Consider the following 26,068-nt stretch of genomic DNA (forward strand, 5'->3'; position numbering starts at 1 on the left):
TCACTGTTGCTGATGAACATTCATTGCTTTTTAAGCACATATTTAAATTAATTACTAGGCTGAATGAAAAATAGCAGTTATTATTAAACCAAAGACAAAACAATTATTTTAAGTACTGAATAATCTACTTACTAATAGCATTAATCAAAAAACACACTTTAAAGTGTTCCATTATTAACCTTTTCTAGCAGTCATTTCATTGTTCACTGTTGTATTTCTAAAGATCTGCTACCAAAATATATCTTTCATCATGCCAACAGGTATTTCCTCAGACCAGAGCATTCTGAGATTAAGCCAAAAGCAAAAACATATAAAATTAGAATTCAGTGGGAAAAAGAAGGCTAAGGAGAGTTTGTATCATGACTGATCAAAGTAGCTTTAAAAGCTATCCATGGGAAAGTATGTTTCTTGCATTCACATGGCATACAGCTAGTATGCCTGCTAGTATTACTGTTAGTAATATTGCTAGTCAATACATTCATATGATCATTTGAAACAGTAAATATCTGGGCATTCAAAGTTTCAAATTTTGCTTCCAGGATTAGTGGGAGGAAGGATAGCTGCTGCATGTGTGTTGTACAGTACCTCGTTTTGGCTACGGAGCCTAGCCGCTGCTGTTCTTGGATGAGTTCGGCCAGCTGTTTTTGCAGAGACATATCTTTACCATGTACTTGTTTAATAAACGGGTGCTCCAAAAGGTGGGTGACTGAAGGACGCTTTTCAAAATCCTTGATAAGACACCTGTGACAGAGAAATAGCAGTCTTATGCAATGATGATATTTCATTACAGCGTGATTTGAGCTGGCTTACTGTGTGGTTGTTATAGTAGTTTCCTTTTCCACAAATTTGAGTTCCTTAGTATGCAAACAGACTTCTCCTATATATTGGAATAAATCTGACATAAAATACTTAAAGTGAATTCACCCTACAACTATACTAGTATAAAGGTTATGAATTTTACCTTATTTCAATCTTTTTTTTAAAAACGGTTACTAGCTTATTATGAAAAAAAGTCATTGCATCTTGTTAGTATTGTACAGTTAATATATACTAAACATAACCTAAGATAAATAGGCAATATTTCATTCACTTCAATTTTCTACCTAGTCTCCAATGACAGTTATAATAAAGAACCGCAGGACATTGCCTAATGAAAACCACAACTGAAACTTGCGATACAACACCAGTCAGAACAATTTGATATAAAGATTTGTTCTGTGTTTAAAATGAATGTTTCAGATAGAGCTTCTATACCACGATGGTGTTAGCATAAGAATCATAGAAAATTCTGTAAACCCTTTTATTTCAGACTGGAAAAGAAATGAATGAGTCAGATTTAAATGCTAGCCAGGGTTCCAAAGTTCTCTTTGGGACAGAAACAGGTGATCAAGTAATGATTAAAGAGATGCATCCTATTAGATTAGCATGAAGTGTCATATTAATTTATATAATAAAAATTTAAAATTGAGGACGCCATGATTAAACTAAAATTTTCTTCTGTACAATAAAGCTGAAATAATACTGCTCAAACAGAAGAATGATCTAACAGGATCAGATTGCTTTAAAGTACCCTCTAATTCCTCTTTACATTAAAGTATTCTGTTTCTTTTGCTCAAATAAAAACAATGATAACAATCAAGCATGAGAGAAAAGCTGCAATTCAACATACGTCTCCCTCCCAGCAACTAATATTTCAGCGAATCATAGCCCAAGATGAGGTTATTTGATGAGACATATTCATGCTATATACTTCACAATTACATTTCATATTTGCTGCTATTAACTGACACATCTAAAGTACTTCCTTATCAGGGCCAAATATCTCAAACAAAAATTATCTTTTTACCCAAAAATTCATTGAAACTTTAATGTCTTTTAGAATAACAGATATTCTAGCAGTATCAATACAAAACTTAAATATATATATATATATAAAATATCATACACATTAACTGACTTCAAATATTATCAAGCACTTTAGCAAACAAATAAAGTTTAGCCTCACCTCAAATACTTTACTGAAGCCTAAAGTCTGGTCTTAAAATGATCCTGCAATGTCTTTGGACATAACTTTAATACTTTAGGTTCCTGAAAACCATTTTCTCAGCCTCTTCTTGCTACATCTAGTCCAGAAAAGACAGTCTGTAAAATCTGCTGTCAGTTTAACTGTTTTGGTGAGTTTCGCAATTGGTTAGAACTGAAGCCTCCCAATAGAAGACTAAACTAACAGAACGTGCTTTATCTCCATCCCTCTGAGTGCAAGGCTATAAATACCACTCCTGTCCTCCCATGAAGAGAGATCCATCATTAGCCTTTAACAGGTTCATGTCCCCCCCCAGCCCTCACACATACTTTTCTTGCTGTCATCCATGGTCTTTAAAAGTCAATACACCCACACAGACAATACAGTCCGTGCCAATCCTGGTTAAATTTATGTGTTTCCTGAGAAAAAGGAAAAAAGCATTTGAAAAGAAAGATACCATTAATCAAGACAGGCAATGGAAAAAAAATACAAAACCATACAAAAATCATGGATTGATGACAAGTGTCTGAAGTGGGTATGTCATTCTGAAAAGCTCATACACTCATGATTTTTACCATTCTAACAGTAACTACAAATTCTTTTCATTGATACTACATTATTAATATATAAATACTCGTTTCATTTGAATACATCTGGAGCATTACAGTGAAGATACAGCAACAGTTACTTTTTAGACAATTGAAAGTTGAGTTTAAATGGAATCTCTTCAAGAAATTACAGATTTCCACATAGAACACCTTGAGAGTATAAAAAACTTCTATCCTGTGGTATGCATTTATTACAACAAATTTTGCTCTGAGCTCAGGACCAATGCACCCCCAAAGATACCCTATGGACAAGATTCAGAAGTTGCAAGAGAATTTCTTCCCATACAGATGGTTCCTACATGAATTATCCAGATGTCCAGGATACTGCATTTATTGAGGAAGTCTGAAAAGATGAGAAGGGAAACACTTTAGAGAAAGAAGTTCTTAGCTCCTCCATTATGTGCCTGAAACACTAGCTGTTTGGGTCTTGCATGTGTTTGAATGAGCATAGGTAAGTTCTGTCAGAGAGAGGGTCTTGAAAACTACTTGAGGTTTACTTTTGTTTCTGCTGCATGCTCTTGCTGTTCCCCTGCTGACTAGTCACTTTGCATGCAAGCTGCTCTTCTGCTTTGCAACTCTTCAAGCTTACATATAGTTTCATCTATAGTTTCATCTATATTGCAGCATTTCATTTCATGTGAAGTAGGATATTTTTGCAATCTGTTCGTTTAGAACAGAGATTTTGTTCACTTGAAACAAAAGTGAAGCCTCATGAATTCATAAGACAACTAAGCTAGTAACACACAAGACACAATTGCAATTCCGTGATCCAAGTCTCCGTTCCAAGCTCAGACAGCTTACTGAATATACTCTCAGATGGACAGCAAGATGTCACAACAAAGCAAAGAACTAGTAACTAACAGCTAACAAGTCGTGGGCCACCACTTATGTGCTAGTGAAAAAGGTGTCAGGCTGCCAATATCACTGCAGAAGTTGAGTAAGGTATCTACACTGGAAGCAGTGTTGACACTACAGAAAACATCGATGCATTTACAATGTTAGGGCCTGCAGGGAGGTGAGCATTATTACAGTGCTTTCTACTGTGCCTGCATACACAGTTGCCATAACTGATCAGTACATTCAATCAGGAAATATAGTCCACATCAAGCACAGAAAAAAGAAATCAAGAAGTAATATATACCTTTGAAATCTCATGACATTAACATTTAAGAGGAAGAGTACAGTAACAAAGCAGATTTTATAAGGTCACTCACTAGAAAGTATTCCTATTCAGTGCGGCCAACAGAAATCAAAGTAAGCATTGTGCATGTGCAAGTAAATATTAAGAAATCATGTCACTGTTGGATTTGCTTCTGAGGAAAGGAGAAAACCAAAGTATCTTCAGATGCTCATCTGAGCATTCATTTAAGACCAATTTGGACAGTAAGCTTAGGCACTGTCAAACATCAACCATACAATTACATACCAAACTAACAAATGTGGTGCACCTGCAATTTAATCCAGTTTGTTTGACCCATGGAAATTACACATAAAAAAAAAAAACTTAAGTGGTGAGACTGCCTCCCGCACAGCAAAGTGACTAGAAAATTTACTACAAGATGAGTTTCTCATAAGGTACAATGAAAATATTATCATACTTGGTCTGCAATTTTTTGGATCTAAAATAACTCTAAGAGTACGTATGCAGAGACTGGAAAAGAAACAAACACTGTACACACTGGCCTTGATGAAAGTCAATCCATTACCTAATTTGAAATTCTACTATCTTCCATCATGCTTTCTTAGCTGAAAATTAATTCTCAGAATTCATTAGCGTCACTACATTAAACATAGGTTGCAGCCATTTGCTGCAATCTCACAGCCAGGCTCCTAAGCACCACTTCCATTCTGCCATGATTGCAGGCAAAGATGAAGCATTTATTAGCAAAGGATAAGAGCAGCCTCCTGTACACACAGACCCGTCTGAGGCAGCCTGTAAAAACTCACTGCCTGCTTGCACTTGGATGATAACATTGTTGGAACTGCTGTATCTCACCAATGTAAACTGCCATTTTGCAAGTGGCAGATCAGATGACTGAAAAGGGGAGCTATTTTATCAGCATTCATGAGCTAATATTTAGTAATGAATAAATGGAAAGAAATAGATTTCTTAAGAACTGCAGTGGTGGTCTAAATCTCCTGTGTGTTCAGAAACAGAAAACAGTTACTAATGTCCTTCAATATTGCAGGCAAAACTAACCAGAGCAGCAGCATTTTTTTTTTTTCCAGAAATACTTCTTTATTAAATAATGATTTCTTTCACCATAAATACTTTCTTTAAAAATAAAGCAAGCAGCTACAACTCTTACAGATTAGTTAAATTATAATTTCTCTCTAGTACATTTTTCTTTAATTTTTAATTTTTAAAAATGTTGCATTTTCGGATGATTTCTCAGTTGCTAGCAGGAGATTGGAACTTTTTTTGTCTCATAAACCAAAGACCCAACCAGGCATCTAGTCACTGCTTATCATCTATGTGCACAGACAGTGAACAGGTCATTATTTGGAAAAAATTATGACTCTGTATCAGATTCTATATTAGACTTGAGGAATCCACAGCCTCTGGGCAAGAGAAACTCCCCACTCTGTTCAACAAATGGTTAGATGATCTCCCCATTTGCATAGGTCATGTTATTATTCCTTGAGCTTTATTAATATGCTTGGTTTTGCTACCTATTGTATGTAGTCTTCCTCTAGAGAAAATCAATAGACATAAACATTTTATATCTGAACAATGATGCCTAGCACCTTAGGACCTCTGCCCCCAGTTATGGGGATGTTAACCTATGGCACGTTGCTCTCACGAAGCATGTTCTTACCCGTGTACCTGACAAACATCATTTCCCAGTACTATTTATCAGATTTTGTATTTGTCATGAACTCTAATGCCCTAAATTATTTAGTTGCATAAGGATGAGCATTTAGGAAAATTGTAGCATCCATTCATCGATATGATGGTGCATTATACCCCAAACTAGTCTCTTTTGACATGCTTAATCCTTTCTAGGAAAAAGAAACCAAAACCTCAGCATCTTTTTTTTTTTTTTAAATCTTTATTGCACTCATAAGAACTTTTCTGATCAAACCAGTAATACCCTGAACAAAAGTCAACACTTTTAAGGGAACAGTAAAAGATCAAGAAGAAAAAAATCTCTGAGATTGCTTTTAACTGGCTAAAAATCTCTGAGATTGCTTTTAACTGGCTAAACTACTCCATTCCTATCCAGCACTCTGATGGTTCCTCCTACCTCTGTGCCACATGTAGCTGTGGCAGACGCTGATCAGACACATGCAGGAGAGAGGTGGAGGAGAAAAGTCATCTCATGAATGACATTTGTAATGCTGCAGAGACCTGCCTGCTTCCCCAAAGCCTCCCTGCTTCCCAACCCCAGGCCTGACCCTCCCCCACTGCTGCAGGTCACTCATTTGCAAAAATGAAGTAAAAAGCTGCGACAGCTCTGCCAACTGCATTTCTGTCTTCAGTCCTAATTCAGTGGGACATACAGGATACAAATAACCTTATCTTCAGAACTATATATAGCTGCCCCTTCGGAAAAAGGGAATGCTGCCACTGAAGATAGGTTAAATAGGTCTCCTGTCTTGAACCAGCATACCATGATAAATAACAAGTATTTTACTGTTCCTCCTGCTACAATCAGATATCAGAATGAAAGACTGAATTTATGACAAAGTAGTCAATTATCACATGCATAATATAAATTCTGATGCTCTGAACACATTTATATCTTTATTGATCTGCCTTTTGGTAGCAAATGCCATAAATAACTAACCTTACCTAACAATGAGAGAAGTACTCTCATACTGAAATGTCACCAGCACTTGTTTTCTAAATAAATCTTCTTTATGTTTCACTTTTAACATCAGGCACCACATAGTGTAATTTAGAAGATACACTTGAAACCTAAGAAATGTTCATTCACTGAAATTGTAAAATGAAGTGTAGCAAATAGCCTTCCCTTTTCTACAGGTTCAAATATTACAACAGGTTTCCCACCCTCCTTTGGGTTGTGTAGACACGGTAGTTTGCTCTGGCTCATATAGGTGGCTTAGAGAACAAACAAGGGAAATTGTGGAGTGGCCCCCCTCAGCTCTTGGTCAGACTTTGCTCTTGTTGAAACCCTTAGAATTTCACCAAAGACACCAGAAATTCCACCACTAATTCTAGCAAGCATCTCAAAACTAATCAAATGCATTTTATACATGTAAATGCATATTGTACAGTGAAATCACTTTTTTTCCTATCCTTTTACCTGGAATGGGTCTGCTCTATTTCTTTGGCCTGTACTTGCAGACCTGAGAGCACAAAAAGCTTTTAGAACCTTTTATAATTGAAGCTTTTTATTATAAACAATATGCTTTGCAGTTGTATCAAGCATTCTCCCTTAGGTCTTATAACCCTTTGTAGTGACAGCGTGAAGCTGATTTGAGGCAGCTGAAGCACAGAAAAAGATAGGAGATATGGAAAGCATAGTCAGATGCTGACAGCATATTTCTTCTACATCTTACATCATAGCTGGAAGGAAGAAAAGAACAGAGAGATCTTTTCCTTCCTTTAGTGTTTAGTGCACTCTTCCCTAGTAAAAAAGGAGAGATGCTAGGAGGGCAATTGTAGATCCACTATGCCAATGACAGAGCGGTTGGGAAAAGTCTCTCACACACCATTAAACAGACTGTTTAATGCCCACTGCTGTGAAACTCCAAATACAGTCACACTGACATCTCCATACAAGCTAACAAACACCTGGGCAGATGAGACCAGGTTAGTTCTACTAGCTGAAAGTCCACAGGCAACAGCAACTTTCTTCCCAGCACCGTGTGCCTGATCTGTCCTGTATGCCACGGCCCACAAGAGAACACACCTGTGCTCCCTGGAGCCTGCCTTAATCTACCTAGCAGTATGTTGGACTGCTCCATTCCCAGGTCTGATGATGATTATTGGGTGACTTTGAGCAAGACAACTTTTTCTCCAGTTGTGAAACCTGGGATTAAACTCACGTCTTCATGCTGCAAGTCTGGCTGACAGGAAGGAGGCATTATTACGCTACTGATGCTTAATCAGTCCAATGCAAAGGTACCCTTGTCAGTCAGAAATTGTGCTTTCCCTTTCCTGAGTCAAATTTTTACTGCTTATATTTCCATACTTCTGCCTTTCATATCATCACAAATGCATTGCAAACAAAACTGGATCATCTAGAACATACGTTAAACCCTTTCTTTGACAACTAGAATAATTTAACTGGAACAGGTCTTGAGTCCTCCCCTAAAACAAACTACTACAAATTCAGCACAGACATATTCCACTTCTCTACCTCACTAGAATCTGTCAAGAAGTAAAACTGGAACAGTTCAGGTTTAAATACGGGCTAATAGTGTTAGGCAACTTCAGAAAGGAGTATGGTAGAAAGTATCAGTCAGAGGCAAAAAGAAAGGACAACATTGTTTTTTCCAGGATCATAGACCAATGGCAACACAAGAGTGGCTGGAAATCCAGCTTCTACTAAAAAGTGGACAGAAGCTTAGAGATTGTGGCAAGAATGTACCGGATGTGAGCACAGTCCTTACAGAAATACAAGACAAAAGGCTGATGGATTAGACTAAATGCAGATTCTCTGAGATGCCACTAATTTATAAAACACAAGTGGGATTCTGGCACTCAATGACAACATGAGCTCAAAGAACAGAGTAAGAAAACTGCCTCTCAGGCAACTATTTCACATGTTGTCTTTTATACTATAATCTTAAATGCAGCATACTATTCCTAAAATCGCTAATGCTCCCCAACTAGACTTGCCACTTCAGCATAGATACTTATCTTGCTTACTACAATATCCTTAGGAAGTAAACTGTTGGTGTTTACGATTGGGAATAGCAAACCAGTGAACCCACAAACCAAAGAGAAGAATGACTACTTATCTCTAATGGTAAGGAACTCAACAGGCTACTTTACTGAGTGAAACATCCTGATACTATGACATTTCTATAATTTAGCATGATATATTACACGGTCAGGGCTTCAAACTTCCACGGGAGTTTCTCACCTCTATGCAAAATTGCAGCTTTTTACTAAAACTGCTCATTAGAAAGCTAGAGATAATTATATCCATCATATATGCCCATTCATCTGTATAAAAATGTCTCGCGCAATACTCAAAAGTGTTGGAGGTCTTTTGTCAGGTATTACAATTTAGCATTTCAAATTCATCTCTTGCTGGATTCTCAAACTCTACAGCTATGAATAAAATGGAAAAAGTTACAGATTTCCTGGTAACCTTGCACATCACAATCTGCATCTTTCTGTCATTTACAAACCCCTTGGTTTTTCTAGACACTATGAAGTCAGTGAGTTATGTCAACTGCATATTGTGTACTCAAGTGACAGAAACAGTGAAATGGTCTTTAAGTAATATGAACAGAATGTCGTTAAACAACTGTTTAGATTGTGAAAAAAAAAGTGATATGCATTCAGAGAAGTTATACAACCTGTATAATCTGTATGATCTATTAATTGAATTACTCTGATGTAGTCTCAACAATATGAAATTCAGCTTGTGAGGCTGTTTAATAATGAGTGAAAAAAAATAAGTTTATTGAGACTGAAAATTAAATTGGTATTGTATTTGCAATGTCATTGCTGAAGTAAATGTTATGTTCTGATGACGAATGTGACCATAAATTCTGGAAGTTCATATTTTGACTTTACTACCTAAATTTCTTTTCTTTACGTTCCTCCAGTTCATGAAAGACTAATTAATTTAAAGAACCATAATAGCTACTCATTGGTTAAATAAATTTAAAAGCAGAATGTCTGTTCCTGGAGATACCATTGCTCATTTTAATTAAGATTACCATTTGGTGATGTAATGTAAATAAAGGTTATCATGTCCTTCTGCTCCAAGAGATCTATCCCTAGAGATCAGTCAAGACTTAAACTGCCAAGAAAATTATTTGCAGCATACAAGCTAATTTTAGTGTATGTGTTGTTTGTTTTTTTAAAATTAATTTTAACATACAGTCTACATTATTTTATGAATGAGTTCTGAAGTACTCTATGTCTAAAATGTGTTAGACAAATTTTTATCTTGAGAGAGCAATAACATCTGTGCTGTAGCAATTGAAAAATTAGCTTCACAAACATAGGCAAACAGTGAACTCGTCAAAACTGGTATTTATTTGAACATAGAAATGAACGCAGGTAAAAGTCTACCATTTTTAGGAGCCAATCCTCCAACAACTGATGCGGTTGTTTACATGGCCTTATAGGAATGATAATCCCTATTGATATATAGTTAAAAATAAACAGATAACTAATTCTTTCTCACATTATGAGCGGAGCAGCCAAGCTCTTCGTGGACAACTACAGTAGCACAGATAAAGAGGCATACCTAAAAACTTTACTGACCCATTTAAAAGTAATTATGTGCTGCATGTATCTCAGTAGATACCAAATATAAAATTAGACTGCTGCCAAAGATCACTTGGCTGAAGTTGTATCTTCTCGATTTTTTAAAACAAAGTATCTATCTTGATTAGCTGTATCATTGTGAAAACCCTTGAGGATATTACAGTCTTTATCTCAAGTCAAGGTAAAAAATACTGAAAATAAAAAAATAAATTCACCAAGCTATGAACCACCTTGGCCTGTTCTCCATTCAGACTTTGTAAATACGTATCTGACATAAACATGCTGCTGCAATATTGTCTGTCTTGGAGCAGTAGAGTTCAAGCCCAAAATACAGACTTTACTTTTGAAAAAAATAAAGTATTATTTTAACAATTTAAAGAGCTACCCACAAAAATATATTGAAACTTCCAGCTCAGGCATGTTGCAAATCACTATAACATGAGAGATCATTTATAGCAAAAATGTGTCTCGAAACAGTGAAAAGCATTCTGGCATTTCAAGGCATTACAATGGGGGGAAAAGGCTACAATGACCAGGTTTGGCAATTTTGACATAGATGAAATTATTGTGTCAACAGAACTGAAGTCAGAAGTGTGCTTAGCTACAGATGAACGCTTGTATTTTTCCAGTACACAGGTCTGGCCCACAGCTTGAACCAGATAAGCTTGTTATGCAAATGATGTTAGCCATCAGGAAGGAGATAGATAATAAAATTATTTTAAAGCTAACCACTCATCACAAGGGAGACAGAAACATCAAGCTAGGTCTTAACATATGGATAAAAGGCAGTATGGAATTTATACAATTGCTGCTTTTAATTTATCATAACTAAGCTGTCACAAAGGCAGGCATCATCAAATACATACCTAATGCACATAAATGAGCCAATTACCAGTAATGGCTAAAAGGTTTGCAGTTGTATGATTCAACGTGTCTTTTTGTTTGTTTGTTTTTGTTTTTGTTTTGTTTTGTTTTCTAGAGAATCCACTAGTGTAAATCCAAGCCCTCATAATGATATTTTGTAACCTCTGCTTCATAACAACCTTAATAAGACATGCACAAGAATGAAGCAATGTCATGGAGAATTCCCCTTCAGCGTTCTCTTACAGGTCTCTGTAAGAACAGTAAATTTATTACAATTGTTGCATTTCTTCACGTTAAGAAATTGCCTGCAAGTATGCTTCCTTACTTCATTGTGTGCATTACTGTAAAAATTAAAAACAAGATCTGCAAACCTGCAGATGTTGCTGGTGAGAGGAAGTAATTAAGCAAAGTAATTGAAAATCAATCTGATTAAAAATATACAATTTGAAGATATCAAAAACCCAAAGGACAAGATTAAAACAAGTATAGTTATAAAGTCTGATTTCTGATAAGAACAATGCATGCTGCACTAAAGGACTAAACAAATGATAAACTTCATTTTTTGTATTGTTCTCAAGCTCAGCAGAGACTTCTAAAAAGGAAGACCCTAAGAAAGAAACAAATGGATTCTGGTGCAGAGGCACAATGTTTCCGAGAAAGGAATGTAATCTTCGTACTTACCTGGCGCACTGACTCTCTAAAGCACAAATGGAACATAACCTCCTTGCACTAGAGTTCCCCAAAATATCAGGTACTGTCCATATATACTGTAAAAAGAATGTTTCTCTATAATAGAAGGGAATTCATCCACCACGCAGTGACTTCTGTAGTTAACCACTGATTCTGCCACAGATTACAATGTTCACTGCTGAGTAGAAAAGGACAGGCATTATGGAGAAACAGAACTCAGGTCAACCTGCTTTAAAAGGATGTACTTCTACTATCTGCTCTTTAAGAGATCCTGAGTCACACTGCAGCAATGACAGTAATGGCCTTCCACTATATGCTATTAAAGTTTGCCCCATCTTGCTGCCTGATTTAAAGATCAGCATAGTAAATAAGAATATTTTTTTTATTTTTATTCACATTAATCTTTCTATTTTAACTTCTTCTAAAATGGGAAGACACTACTGCACAACTGACTGAAAAACTTACCAGGTATGGATATTATAATCCTCCACAAGAAACTATACGTGCATTGAGATAGGACAGATTAAATGTGGAAACGTACAGGTTTCCAAACCTATCTTAAAAAGTCAATATTGGCCAGCAGTGTTCAAAGTATTTGGTTATCTGAACAGTGTGAACTTCCCAGAGTTTGATAATATTATCCCCCATGTTACACAGTTTAAGCTGTATTCAGTCACAATGAAATTCGGTCACAAACAAACCCCCAAAATCGCTTGTAGAAGTTGCTCTAAGATTTATGAATATAATGCTAACAGCTAGTAAAGTACAATTTCTTAGTTTCACTGTAAAAAGAAAAAGGCAAAACAAGAGCATATTTCAGTTCAATGTAGCATTCAGGTAACATGTTACACTTTTGGTACAACTCATGTTCATCTACATATTGAGTATACAATTTACATATTGAGTATACTGCTGAATATTTGTAAGGTGGAAAAAGACAACTATTGTCCATCTGGTCTTTATATTCTTATTTTAAATTGACCAGCAGTCATTTTCACTAATCCATTTTCTCTTCGACACAGAAGTCCACTCCAAAACGATCAAGACAATCAGGTATATTATAAACATGCCCCAGGTTTAACAAAAAGTCAAGAAGCGAATCAACTACAGAGTTAAAAGAAGCTGTGAAACAAGTTACATGAGAAGATCAAACTGTGCTCTATAGCTCTCAAAAACTGAAGAACAGTTTAGAATCTATGAAAAGAAAACTGAAGTTAAAAACCGGCAAAAGTAACAACTCCATAAATAAATTCTGCTTTCAGATTTAGACACACACAGGTGTTGCTGAATAAACTAGTTTTAAAAGAAAATAAAACTCACTGTGAAATGAAATGATTGAATCCTCTGCACCATTTTTCAGGATGTAGCAAAGTAGGAGGAGGATTTCTGAAAAAAAAATAAAATAAAGTTTTGGGGGTTACAATGGTAATGTTTACCAGAATTTTCTCACAAATAGTCATCAGAGATGATACTGGTTCTACTAGGAATAAAATGATGGTGGAGAAAGTAATGCCCAAGTGGTCTACATGTCCTTCAGAGGCCTGTTGGTTTTTTCTTGCTGCTGCTTTTTCATTGACAGTTTTCCTCTTTTCATGTCCTTCTCCTTTTATGTCAATACCTTTGAAGTTGGCAGTCAGTAATGCTCACAGTGTGCTTCCCAGCATTTCCCTTTTAATTCAGACTGACTCAGAAAAGATCAACTGAGACTGGAAGATTAACCTAGCTATCACAGCCTTTTAGCCCTTTACCCCAGATCACTGACTCTAACCATGACTTTTTAAGTATGGATATCATCAAAATAAGAACCACCAAGTTGTCAACAAACTGTAGGATTTTCAGTCCAGATTTCAACTGGTATTCAGTTTGGATGACTCAGGAGATAAAGTCTCCATGCTGTAAACTCTATTAAAAATAGATGTCATTATTTAAAATGACATTTAGCAGAAAGTATTTTTATATTACATACTCTCTTCCACAGGAATTATCTTAAACTCTGATGGGTTCCATGTTACTTGATATATTATTATTTTCCTTTCTGACCGTTACAATTAAATTACATAAACATACAGAGAAAGGCTTATAGGTCAAGTTAAGTGGACCAAATTTCAGTGGGTCAACCTACAACAAGAAGTATTCATAAACTGCATATTGTACTATTACCTTCCAAAGTTTTTTTTCAGCAGCTTAAGATTTATTAAATATTGAAGTCCATTTAACTTCCTAAGATTAAACTTTTATTTTATAAAACCTTAATGATTTGTCCTTTGCTGCATTTGGCAGCTCAATACAAATGACCACATACCGCTGAATTGGCAAAAAAAAATAAATAAATCACATGACTTATTCGACAACAGAAACATTCACTAATAGTCTGGGTTATATAACAAATTGCTTCATTTATACCAGGGCCACATATGACAGCAACACACTGTTTGGAAACATCTCACAGAACAAAAAGGCAAAAAACATAAATACAACATAAATTAGAGTTGATCTGCATAGCGGTCTTGAATTTTTCACACATTGATTCAGAGTAGTTCCATTTAACAATTACTCTCAAACAAAACACTAAAAGGAAAAGAAGAAAGGAAAAGACCATGTGGCTTTGTTGTAGATGGATCATTTTTGTTCATCTGTATCTACTCAAAACAAATGCAGTCATCTAATTTCACTGCAGGCTGTCATGTTTTCCAGGATGAATATGTTATTACCTTCCTCTTTTCTTATAGAAGACTCAGGGAACACAATTTTCTTCTTGAAGTGAAGAAATCCAGAATGCTTGAGATGTGCATCACTTAACAGATATATTATTAGAAAAAAAGATATGATTGGTTATTTTCAATTACAATAATGTTTCAGTGCTCTCTTCCATTTACCAGGTTCATATATTCATACACATCACAGAATGCGTGGCTGTGTATGAACATAAAAAAGCAAAAACAGCAAAGGATTTCAAGAGGTACTCCAAGATAAAAACCTTGTATCGAAGAAAGGTAATCTTTAAAAACCTCTTTCTCTATAATGAAAATGGTTATCAGTCCACACAACCTACATGCATGACCTCTGGACAGAGCTTTAATAGACTCGCAGCTGGGGATAGCGCCAGCTATGTTATTTAGTCTTTATTTTGCAGGAATAGCACTCTATCTGACAACTTGAGTTCTGGTAAGAGCAACTTTTTTATTGTACTGCATGGAAATATAATGCATTTCTTTTTAGAATGACGCCAACATTTTGAATTTCACTGCAAAATAATTCATTTTTACAAAAGCTCAGGTACTGTTCATGAAATACGTAGTTTCGTCTTTCCTCTTCAGACTGTTCTTAAAAACCTTCCAGGGTGGTAATGATGGTGCTTACAAAAAGCATACTGTTTGGAGGCACTATTCCTCTTACAAGGAACTTCTTCAAGAAGGAAAAAAAGACACATGGGTACTTACGTTAGTTGCAGGTGTTATGATGGAAACAGGTGTGATTTCATCACAGAAGAACAGATGAGCAGAACAGACGTCATTCAGGAAATACATTCAGTCATTGGCAGGTTAATGATTAATGAAGTAAGTCATGTTTTAACCACACAGAACATGCTTTGTCCAATGAATTACTAAGCTACTAAGCACTTGCTGGTAGCTACTGAATACTCTCTCAGAGGTGGCTGAGTATGCCATGTGCCAAATCATGAATTGTGGACACACACACATACACAACCAAGGAATCTGTAACTCTATAGATGTCTTCTTGAGCTCAATAACTTTGGTATTGTTGATAGAAGATGATACATTGTTCTTAATTTGTCTGTAGTAAGATCATAAAATTAGTAGTCCTTTGTTCTTAAATCACTAAATTGATGCTTGAAGTACCCCATCTATAAAATTGGACTAAATGGGTCCAGAACCTTAACTCTTTTAACATCTGTAAAGCACATTGTTGCCCTCTGGTGAAAGGCATTACCTAAATGCAAGGTACAAAATAGGCTCACCCTCTTCTGCTATTATGCCCATAAAGAATTTCCAGGAAGGAGCATAAGAGGGTCAGTTAAGCTTCCCCAACATCTCTTCACCTAACACAACACAAAGTGTGCTTCATGATGATGGCAGAAAAATTCATCACTTCCACAGCACCTCCAGAGGTGATATCACTTAAACCCAACTTTTAGTCTAACACAAGATGCCAGATATGCAAGGGCAACTCGCTATCCAAGAATTTAAGTTGTTTTGTTTGTTTTGTGAGCATATTAAATCCTTTGCAGTTTGAAATTAATAATCCATTAAAACATCTGCAATTCATACCGCTTTAAAGATAAAAGGTAAAACAACTCATACATAATCAGATGCTAAACCACAGAGAAATACAACACTTGCCTCACAACTTTGGCTTATCAAATTTCCAACTAAGGCCATTTGTGACTCCAGATTATATTAAACACAGCACATGCAGTTCTATGGCTTTTGTATCCTTGCATCAGCTGACATCACTGAATTTCAGCAACATCTGGCAGCTTCTACAGTACTCAGAACACATTCACAGAAAAACTGAAAGCTATACCTCTTGTTAACTTGCTGCCATAATTTACCATCTTCATATAAAATCAGAACACTGCATGCAACCTCTCAATCACCTTTGCCACATATACAACAAGCTGAAGGACAATATAGTCTTATTTTCTACTATAAGAGATGGAAATTAGGAGAAGTAGATATCTGACTGAAAAAAGCGAGTATAATTGGGCTTGCCTTTTGAAAATGTTCTCTTTGGAAGCAAGATGAGTAATCAACCATTTATTTCCCAACATTGTGTCTTTTATCCTTTCTTTCTATAATTCATAATTAGTCATAGAACTACATGCTCTATTTCCTTAGGCAGATGTATTGCTCTTGTGAGGAGCTGGTCACATACTCTCATATTCAGTGTCTTCCATGGTCATAGTGATCCTGTGTTTCAACGGGAGCTTTGCTTCAGTAAGGACTGCAGGGTTCAGCCTGTATCAGAGACCTCATGCAGAAGCAGTGTTCCTTAGAACACGACATTAGCAAGCTTATCAAACAAGAACTGCTGCTGAATTCTCAATGATACATGTACAGTTATGTGCTAGAAATAGTTTAATATGTTGAGCTTTATGTGTTCCCCGTCATTCAGCCTGCCTCCAAAGTCACAGCTGGTGAAACAAAATCAGTCATTTTACCACAATAAGGCCAATGATGCAGTTCAGTGAACACCATTCATCCTTTACAGTAAGATGTGAGCCTAATTACAGAACACAGATAATAGATTTTTATTGGGAAAAGGAAAATAAATATTTTCATCTTAAAATACATCTATCAAAAAAATAAATAAAATTGAAAACACATTTACTATTTTTTTTAAATTACTTCAGTAAACTTAGCCACATAAGCCAAAACCAAGATAGGGCCTCCAATGACCAGATTGTATCATCAGCCTACCACACTGTTTCTAATAAGAAATTAGCAGATGAACCTCCAACACCTGTCACCATGAACACGCTCTGGCAGTCACAGCCCCATACATGCATGTTGCAATTTATTTATTTTTTAAGCATACTAAATATAGGGCAACCAGAGACAATAGTTCTGTTGACAGTTGCCTAGGTTTACAGGTAGACAGATTTTACATGAAATTAAACCATTTGTGCCTGTTTCCAAAAGCTAAGTGAAAAAGACATAGAAAAAGCAGAAAGTTAACCATGTATATAATGAGATTTCCTTACAAAAGGTTACATAAAACAAACGGTTTGTATTTAAGTAAGTGAACGCTTGACATTAATTAGTACCTGACCAATTCTCAAATTCTCAAATTTTAAATCCTGTTCTGCAAAGCATCCCCACATTGGGTAAGTCACTGAAAATAACAAAAGGATTCTCAACAAGATTCAGAGGATTTCCTGGTTTGTGGCCCATTCAAATCAGTAAGAGGTTTCCATTAATCTAACTGAATAATTCACATCCTAAACACTCCCCCATTCATCTGCCTCCTACTAAAGGCTACTCAAGTTTGATTTACTTTCGGTATTATATTTCACCGAAGTTCACTCAGTAGAAAGCAGGGTACTGCCTTCAGCTCTGTAAGGCTAAGATAGAAACTGCAGAGTTTCCAAGCAGGAGTGGAGAATCAGCACAAAATCCTCCATGTATTTGAAGGCAGGCCTTTGAAATTACTTCTTCAAAAGGGGTGGGATGGGGAGGGGAACAGAGGAAAGGTATGCTCCTGCCAAATTCACTCTCCAGCCGCCTTCTCACTTGGAAATGATTCACTTCTGCTTCGGAATAGTTTCTCCTTTTCCACTCTACTTCCCTTTTCCCTGAAAGGATTGTTCTACTTATGTAAATATCTCGTTCTAAACTGTTAAAGCACAACTTCAATTCTTATTTGCTAGAATATTAAAGGTGTATCTACTGAAATAATGTGGAAGTGCCTTAATTCTAACAAGGAGAGCAAGGATATGCTGCTTTAAACCAAGGTCAAAACCTACTACGGTAACGTAATCAAAATCTACCCAGGAAACAGTTAAGAGAGAGCAGAATACACTCCTGCCTCATTGCTGAAAGAAAAAAAAAAAAAGTTTTCCTTGCCCAAGTATTTTGCTGTCTTTTATTTACAGAGTTATCTGATATTTCCCCCTTCACTGGAATGGATGTTCTGTTTGTTCCATAGGCTATACATAGTGCTAAAGTCTGTAAAGCAAATGTATATTGAGTTGAATGTTAAATTGACAAATACAGATAAGAGACTGTAGGATCCTAATTACTAGAAAGGGTCTAAGTTAACAATCCACTTTTAAAACTTTTTTTTTTTAAAAAAGGGTCCTGATCCAGTAAAATGCAAATTGAACACCTGCTTACATTCTTTCTTAGAAAAGAATGATGGCTCTGCATTTTGTGATGTATAACTCCACACTTGCCCTCTTTTGGTTGTGATTTTACATGACTATTTATTCTGATGCTGCTAAGTAAGCAAACTAGTGGATTAACAACAAACTACAGGTCTGGCTGTAAAACAAATATAAAACCATAAGTGAACAAAATATCAACTACCTCTTTAAAACACATTTAAATGAAGATTTATTCACAGGTCTCCAGCTTAGAATATTTCATCAGCCAGCATAATAATGAGCAAAAATAAATGGTAAAAGATAGTCAGTTCCAGAATTATGCACAAACCTCCTTTTGATTTTCAAGATTCATTTTATGCATTGCCGAAAGACAAGCACTTCAGGAAGAATATAAAGAGGCTGTCAAAAGAAATGTCCTAAGAAACCTTCTTCACACGAACAATCCTGTGTTCAAAATGGTAAATATAAAAGTCACCTTTAAAGTAATGAGTATGGAAATAAATAATGTGCTAAGCACATTAAATTATTTTGAATGTCAAATAACCAGCTTCAGAAAATGCATTAAAAAAATCTCTTTTTTTTTCCTTTTTTAAACTTTATACAGACAAAGAAAATGGATGAAAAAGTATTGTGAAGTGTTCTGCTTGGGAACATCTGGATTATCTTTGACTTTTTCCCTTGAACACTGCAATTCACAGGCCACTGGTTTCAGTCAGATTTGGCAGCTGCAAGGTTTCATTAGCCTTTTTCAGGACTTGACAAGGCATCATTTATTCCTGTCATTTACTCTTCAGTTTCCAGTTTCAGTTTCTGGTTTCACTGAGACAGAAACAAGTATTTTATTTCAGAAATACTTTTTGATGGAGGTGAACTCACACAGTTTTGCATTCCAGTGGTCAAGCTTTAAAACAGACAGCATAATTGAATTACAATTATGCTTTGTCATCTCATTTATTCACAGAAGTTTCAGAGAGCTAAAGAGGCACAAGCAAATTAACAGCAATTGAAACTGAGGAAGTAACAATAGAGATTTTTATTTATAATCATTTCACATCTTAACTGCAATACAGTATTTTGCTTTTCCATTAAAACCATGCCTCTGTCAATTTGCAAAGCGAGAGAACTGACAGTTGTGAAAGAAATAAAGATGGGACAGTAATATTTCTGTGCCTGGCTGAAACGCATATCGTGTTGTCTAGACACTAAAATTCTGTAGCTGGAACAGTAGGATACTGCAATTACACTGCATATTTGTAGAGTTGTCGTAGAAAATAAAGCATCTTAAAGTGAAAATTGCATAGGTAAATTTCTAAGGGCAAATCCTCAACCATACGTGTTTCAAATCCCCACTGTATGGCAGCTAGCTTATGAGGCCTGAGTAGGCTACCAGCCTGAGGTCCCTGCCCAGTGGAGCAGATCCACTCTCGGAAAGCTAAAATTTGGCTCAACAAGAGGAAGGCTGAGATGCTGCAAATTGTTTATCATAAGTGGAGGAAAAGGAACTTATATGACTAACATAAATAAAAGGTCTTTGATAATTTCAGACAAGCAGTTAATAAGAGATGACTAAGATATAGTTGACAGGAAAATGCAAGTGGAAAAAGCAAGAAACGGTCAGAAGAAATTGGGATACTGTTACAACAGAGAAGCAAGATCATCCTCACCGAGGGTAACTTCACTCTGTCATTCCAGGGGCCAAAAAATACTAACCATAAGATTAATTTTCATCCCAAGAAGGCAGCTTCATTCAGGTACTGAACGAGGAATCAGAATATAAAATTTTCTGTTCTAACCACCTCTGCCAGTAAACTTCTATGATATACTGGGCAAAACTTTTTGCTACTTGTACTTCTTTACTTTTATTTCTTTATTGCCTAATTTGGCTTTTATTTTCAAAGAGGAAGACACTTTCTTATCCTTCCATTTCTGAGAGAGAGATGAACCTTTTCTTAGTTGAGGCTCTACGGAAATATGAACGAACGCAACAATAACCTCATAAAATAAGTTTATTACTATATGCTTGATATGGCTAGTACTGAACATGGAATTCAGTCATTATGGTTGATGAGAACAAGCACCTACACTCTGTATTTTCAACAGGAAACAAGGATTGCTCTTTATTCATACTTTTTATGACTCACACCTTACTCACTGCTTTCAGTTTAGTCTGGCTCATAGCATTTTAAGAAGTGATATTATTCTGATACCCTTACCAGTCTGGTTCAGAAATGAATACTTATAGAAGGAATACATTAGTTAATGGTGGCACATTTCCAATGAACCATTAGAATCTTTATCATGTCCCTTGTAAGAAATTCACTAAGTACTGAAGCATGAAGAATTGTACAAGACCTGTAAGAATACCTTTTTTATTTTTTTAACGGAATTCTCTTACCAGATAACACGCCTCCTGAGCATAAGGACCGTATGTGGATTGGAATTTATTTCCTGTCCTATTCCTTCCAATAAGCTCACTTTCAAAACATTTGAATTTTGGTCTCCCTTATAAAACATTGTATGACTCAGGAATCCCGGTAGATTACAACTGAAGTGAAAACTAATAAACACAGGTGACAAGCAAACCAAGATCACCAAAGGCAAAGAAAGAATAGTCTCTCTCTCTCTCAAAAACAAAAAACAAAACAAAACAAACAACCAAAACAAAAAACAAAAAAACAAAACAAAAGCACCATCCCTAAACACTCTGAGGAGATTGAAGAGGACAGACTTGAGAAAGCAAGAAGTTTAGAGGAGAGATAATTAAAACATTTAAAGCAGCACAGTGATGAAACACTGTTGGAAGACAAGAAAGAGCTGACATAAATCATTCTGTATGGGTTAAGAGAACATTGGCATTTGACACAGGGAGATGAAACAAGAAAATAGCCAAGGATGTAATCTAGGAAACAGAAGTACAATACAGACTTTTAAAAATAAATGCTTTGAAGACTGTTACTTTCGTGACTACTACGGAATGCAAACTACCACATGATAGACTGCAATATCCTGGGAATGGGTAAAACTCCAAAGTAACTGGTGGTGAAAGAATGGACAGGAGGAATACTTTAAGATAAAGAAACAGGTATGAGATAAGCACGTTGTTCAAACTGTGGAAGAAAAAAATCAGGTGAAATCTGGGTGCCCTAAAAAACGTTAGATTTTTGCCTCCAACTTTAACTGGGAAAGGATTTAATCTTCTGTGAACATCAATAAAAAACATGGTATAAACAATGTACAGAATGCAATAGCAGTAATTGTTTTGGATACAAAAATGTGTTTTAGCTGTCTTTTTCTATAGTAAACATTAACACACTGAACAAGAATCCAAATTACAGCACGGTTTTACCTTTAAAATGTTAAAAAACATCAGGTACTTATGTTCCAAATAAAGTCAGCTGTGATCTACAATCAAACACTCTTATTTCCTCAATAAATATGTGGGAAAAAAAAATGCATTTGTGTCCTTTTAGACACCTAACAACAATTAAACTATACATAGTCATGTCTTCCCCACTTTTTTCTGGAGTGCAGAGTTCTGACAGATTTAGTGAGATCCTCCAAACTGAAGAAGTTAGATATGCTTCAAAGAGAGCTCTCACAAAGAGTATTACTGCATATTTGATTGGAGTGAGCACTAACTGCATCTGAGGAGTCTTTTTAAAAGTCATCATAGGTTCTGCAAGGCTTGAATATCCAATGCAAGAATCCAGTGGGGGGAGGGTTGTTTGTTTGTTTTGTTTTTTATTTAAAGCCAGCTTTGAAATAAATGAGCTGAGAAGTAAAATATTTTTATAATAATAAAAATACAGGAAACAATATAGAACACAAACCTTGCTTCTTTCCTAAATTTCCTCTCAGTAATTAATTATGAGGAACTAAGAGGCGATTATATATGTTGTCATGACATGAGCATTCAAATAAAAACAAAACAAAACACACGTATCATGACTAAACAGAGAAGAAAATTACACTTTCACCAAGTCAGATCTCTGTTTTTGTTCCAGAGTAGGATGTTTAGTGTTCTTTTGGTTTCCCTAGACAGTTCAAGCAGATGCTGCCTGAAGAAGTCTGACACATTTGCATGCTAGCAGCAGATCATGGTTCATCAACTTGCCCAATAAAGCTATCTTCTTGTAATTCAGCACATTCTCACCCAGCACTTGGTCTATTATGTGAATAGTCTGGTAAAAGGGAATCTGATTAACCTATACTGTGAATGAAGAAACCTAGAAGCAGCATTTTGGATAATTTAACCAAACTAAACTGCATAAAGTCAAACCATTTTAGTCAGCCAGGTAGAAAGGTGAAAGTTGTTACAACTATTTTTTCCTAATATTGTTAGAGACTGCTGCTGAACACCAAAACACTGACACTAACTCTCTCAAGAAGAGAGATGCTCCTGCCCTCATAAGGTTACAAAAGCACCATCTGCACAGGAAAAACAAAAACAAAAACTTATGCACTCCCTTACCAAAAACACAATACTTGCTTTCAACCAGGCTCCCCCCTGCTCTCACAGACATGTCTTGTTCTCCCCTTTGCCATGTGTCTGATTTTCCAGCCATAGTCTGAGACTTTCTTCTCCTACAATCATACTGCAGAAGACAACACCGTGTGTCCTCCTTTCAAAAAAATGTTTCATATAGTACTGGAGCTAGGCCATCAGGCAAGCCCCAAAATTATCAGTTCTCTCGTACGTGCATCACTAACACTTCTGATCCTGTTTTAAGCAGCTATACTTACACAGACTCCCAGTTCCAAGCCTGGAATAGACCACCACCACCATCTCATACTTGACTTATTTTGTTCATCAGGGTATGAGTGCCTGCTAAAATACTGCTCCCATGAATAAAGTGATGTATTTTCTGTTTAAATTTTTCTAAATACAGCTTTCAGTCATTGGATTTCATCATCCACTTGCCAAGCAGATTGAACTGCCAACCTTAAATACCTCTATCCTAGAGAAAACCAGAGCTATGCTCAAATTGCTTCTAATTTTTCAATATAAGGGTAGTTCTCATCAAAAATAATCACAATTTTCCTGGAAAACTCACTTGGTTTTGATCAGTTTTACCAGCTTCTTCTCCTGTCTTCTCAGCTAATTTTATTTTTTATCTTTTGCATGCCCTCAATTTTATTTTATTTTGGTTACTAACAACCAGAACAATTAGTCCAATTATTGTCTCATTCAGACTTGATAAAGAAGTGAAGTATTTATCTTCTATCTGTTTACTACCCAAATTTCCACTTATAGACTTGCATGGATGACAAGAATCTTTTTACCACAGCACAGACTAATGCAAGCTGGAAGGCCTCAGGACGTCTCTAGTTCAACCTCCTGCTTAAAGCAGAAGCAGCTCTGAGCTCAGTTCAGGTTGCTCAGCACTTTATCCAGTCAGGCCTTCACACGGGGCATTTGCTGTCAGTCGAATAGCTCCATGTAAATACTGGTGCTGCCACAGGACCAGACTTACAGACCAATTCACCATATCATTAATCACTTTTTTCCTCCTCTTCCATTCTCCTTTCCCTGCCTGCTATTTCTTCACACAGTACTAGTGTAATGTTTGTAGACCTGGAATCCAACAGTTGTTTAGTCTGACTACGTTTCAGACTGTTCATATGTAAAATGTGGTCTCCCGGCACAGAATGCAGTACTTCATCTCTTGCCTGAGAGTTTTTCTTGTCCTTGCAACAGTGGTGAAAACTTGCATCTCCTGGTCAGATTCTTGAGAGAAGCTGCAACACAGCTATAATCTAAATGGCCTTTCATTATCATAAAATAAACCTATGGAAATCATTATTAACTTCCTGAATATCCTAGTTATCAAGATTTATAACCAGTGTCTACTCCAATAAATATTTCTTCAAAATTTTTATGAGTTCTACCTTATGATTGCATCTATGATAGGAAAGAAATATAAGACATTAATTGTTAATAGTAAATGTGTAGATATGCCCAGTGCATTATTACTGCACTAATCATGAATAATGATTAAATATACTGCATGGCATTTTAACATTAATCAAACTGAAAACTGTAACAAGTGAATCAATATATTTCAAGGCACAGCTCCTTTTCACCAAGCATGTTTGCAAATAGTGTGATTATTTGTTATTCCATATTTCTGGTAAAGACTTCAGAGGTCAAAGCACATCAGTATTTGGGGACTTATTATTATTAGAAAAATAAAAAAAAAATAACAATTGCACATTCTTTGCAATCCTAAAGATAAATACAATCTTGCTGGTCTAGGACTACTATCTAAAAAGGTTGGCTTCCATTTTCTTCCATTTGCTTCTATCAGTCAGTGAATTAATTCCATTACAAATATGAACATCAATATTCTATTTCTGAGAAAGGCATCCATTTTTCAATTACATCCCATGAAAGCCTTTGGTACTGTGAAATGTGTGAGGTGTCTTATTCCCTCTGCAGTACCAAAGTATGTGAGCAGATTATCTTTTTTCAAGCAAAAAGTTTAATTTAAATTTTTTGATTCATTGTAAGTGATGTGGGCTACTGAACTCCAACATTAACCATAGGCTGAGAGGTATGTTTTAGAAACTCCCAGGGCTAATGGTTTGAAATCTAGTTTCATTTCTTCAGGACTGCACTCAAAACACGATCAGATCTGTATTACCTTCCTTGAAAAATCAAGTTCTAACTTGATCTCAAAGACACAAGCATGGCAACTTGCCTGTACACTGATAGCCCAGCAAAAAAAGGCCCCTCGCTACAAGAAGGACATGGAGGTACTCAAGAGAGTCCAGAGAAGGGTAATGAAGCTGGTGAGGGGTCTGGAGAACAAGTCTTATGAGGAGCGGCTGAGGGAGCTGGGCTTGTTCAGCCTGGAAAAGAGAAGGCTCAGGGGCGACCTTATCGCACTCTACAGGTACCTTAAAGGAGGCTGTAGCGAGGTGGGGGTTGGTCTGTTCTCCCACGTGCCTGGTGACAGGACAAGGGGGAATGGGCTAAAGTTGCGCCAGGGGAGATTTAGGTTGGATATTAGGAAGTGGTTGTTAGGCATTGGAATGGGCTGCCCAGCGAAGTGGTTGAGTCACCATCCCTGGAGGTCTTTAAGAGACATTTAGATATTGAGCTTAGTGATATGGTTTAGTGGAGGACTTGTTAGTGTTAGGTCAGAGGTTGGACTCAGTGATCTTGGAGGTCTCTTCCAACCTAGATGATTCTATGATAAGCTTAATGCACAATAACTTACCAGAACATAAATGTGTTTTGTGTGCGCAGCAACCTACGGGTAAACATGTATGCACACAAAAAACAAAATGTTTGACAGAGACATCACAGGTAAAATATGCAACTTAAATCTATACATACATTCCTAAATTGCCGTTTGATGTGGCTTTAACCTGAGACTGTGTTCCAGTGTTAAACTGAAAACTAAAAGACAACTTATTTGCAGCTTGCCCTTTTACCTCCATGACTCAATGATAATCACCACTTAGTAGTAAAATGTGTCTCTCTAAACCTGAATTACACATAGATGAGAGATGTGGCCTGAATATCCTCCCTATCAGCATTATGGCACCTGTCTCATAGCATTTATGAATGGGAATATAGCTTTTTCCCCTATACAACAAAGTTTTAA

The 26,068-nt window shown here is 36.2% G+C and overlaps 1 protein-coding gene across 11 annotated transcripts in view; it reads right to left on the minus strand.

The window, feature by feature from the left end:
• Window positions 1-26,068, minus strand: part of MYO3B (myosin IIIB) — a 245,708-nt gene that overhangs the window by 163,006 nt on the left and 56,634 nt on the right. For 8 of the 11 annotated variants that reach the window (XR_007162477.2, XR_010832378.1, XR_007162478.2 and 5 more), the window contains exons 11-12: window positions 12,929-12,994; window positions 586-741 (exon numbers count right to left, since the gene is read on the minus strand). Coding sequence is in view for 7 of the 11 variants with exons in the window: in XM_048061517.2 (XP_047917474.1) it covers window positions 586-741; window positions 12,929-12,994 (222 nt within the window). In the remaining 4 variants the exon portion in view is untranslated. Of the gene's footprint in view, window positions 1-585; window positions 742-2,685; window positions 2,975-10,856; window positions 12,803-12,928; window positions 12,995-17,733; window positions 19,275-26,068 lie in introns of those variants that run through there. The other 3 variants (XM_048061537.2, XM_048061538.2, XM_048061540.2) reach the window with 3 other exon arrangements.

Source organism: Anser cygnoides, chromosome 6 (genome assembly GCF_040182565.1).
Source record: "Anser cygnoides isolate HZ-2024a breed goose chromosome 6, Taihu_goose_T2T_genome, whole genome shotgun sequence".
NCBI classification, from domain to species: domain Eukaryota; kingdom Metazoa; phylum Chordata; class Aves; order Anseriformes; family Anatidae; genus Anser; species Anser cygnoides.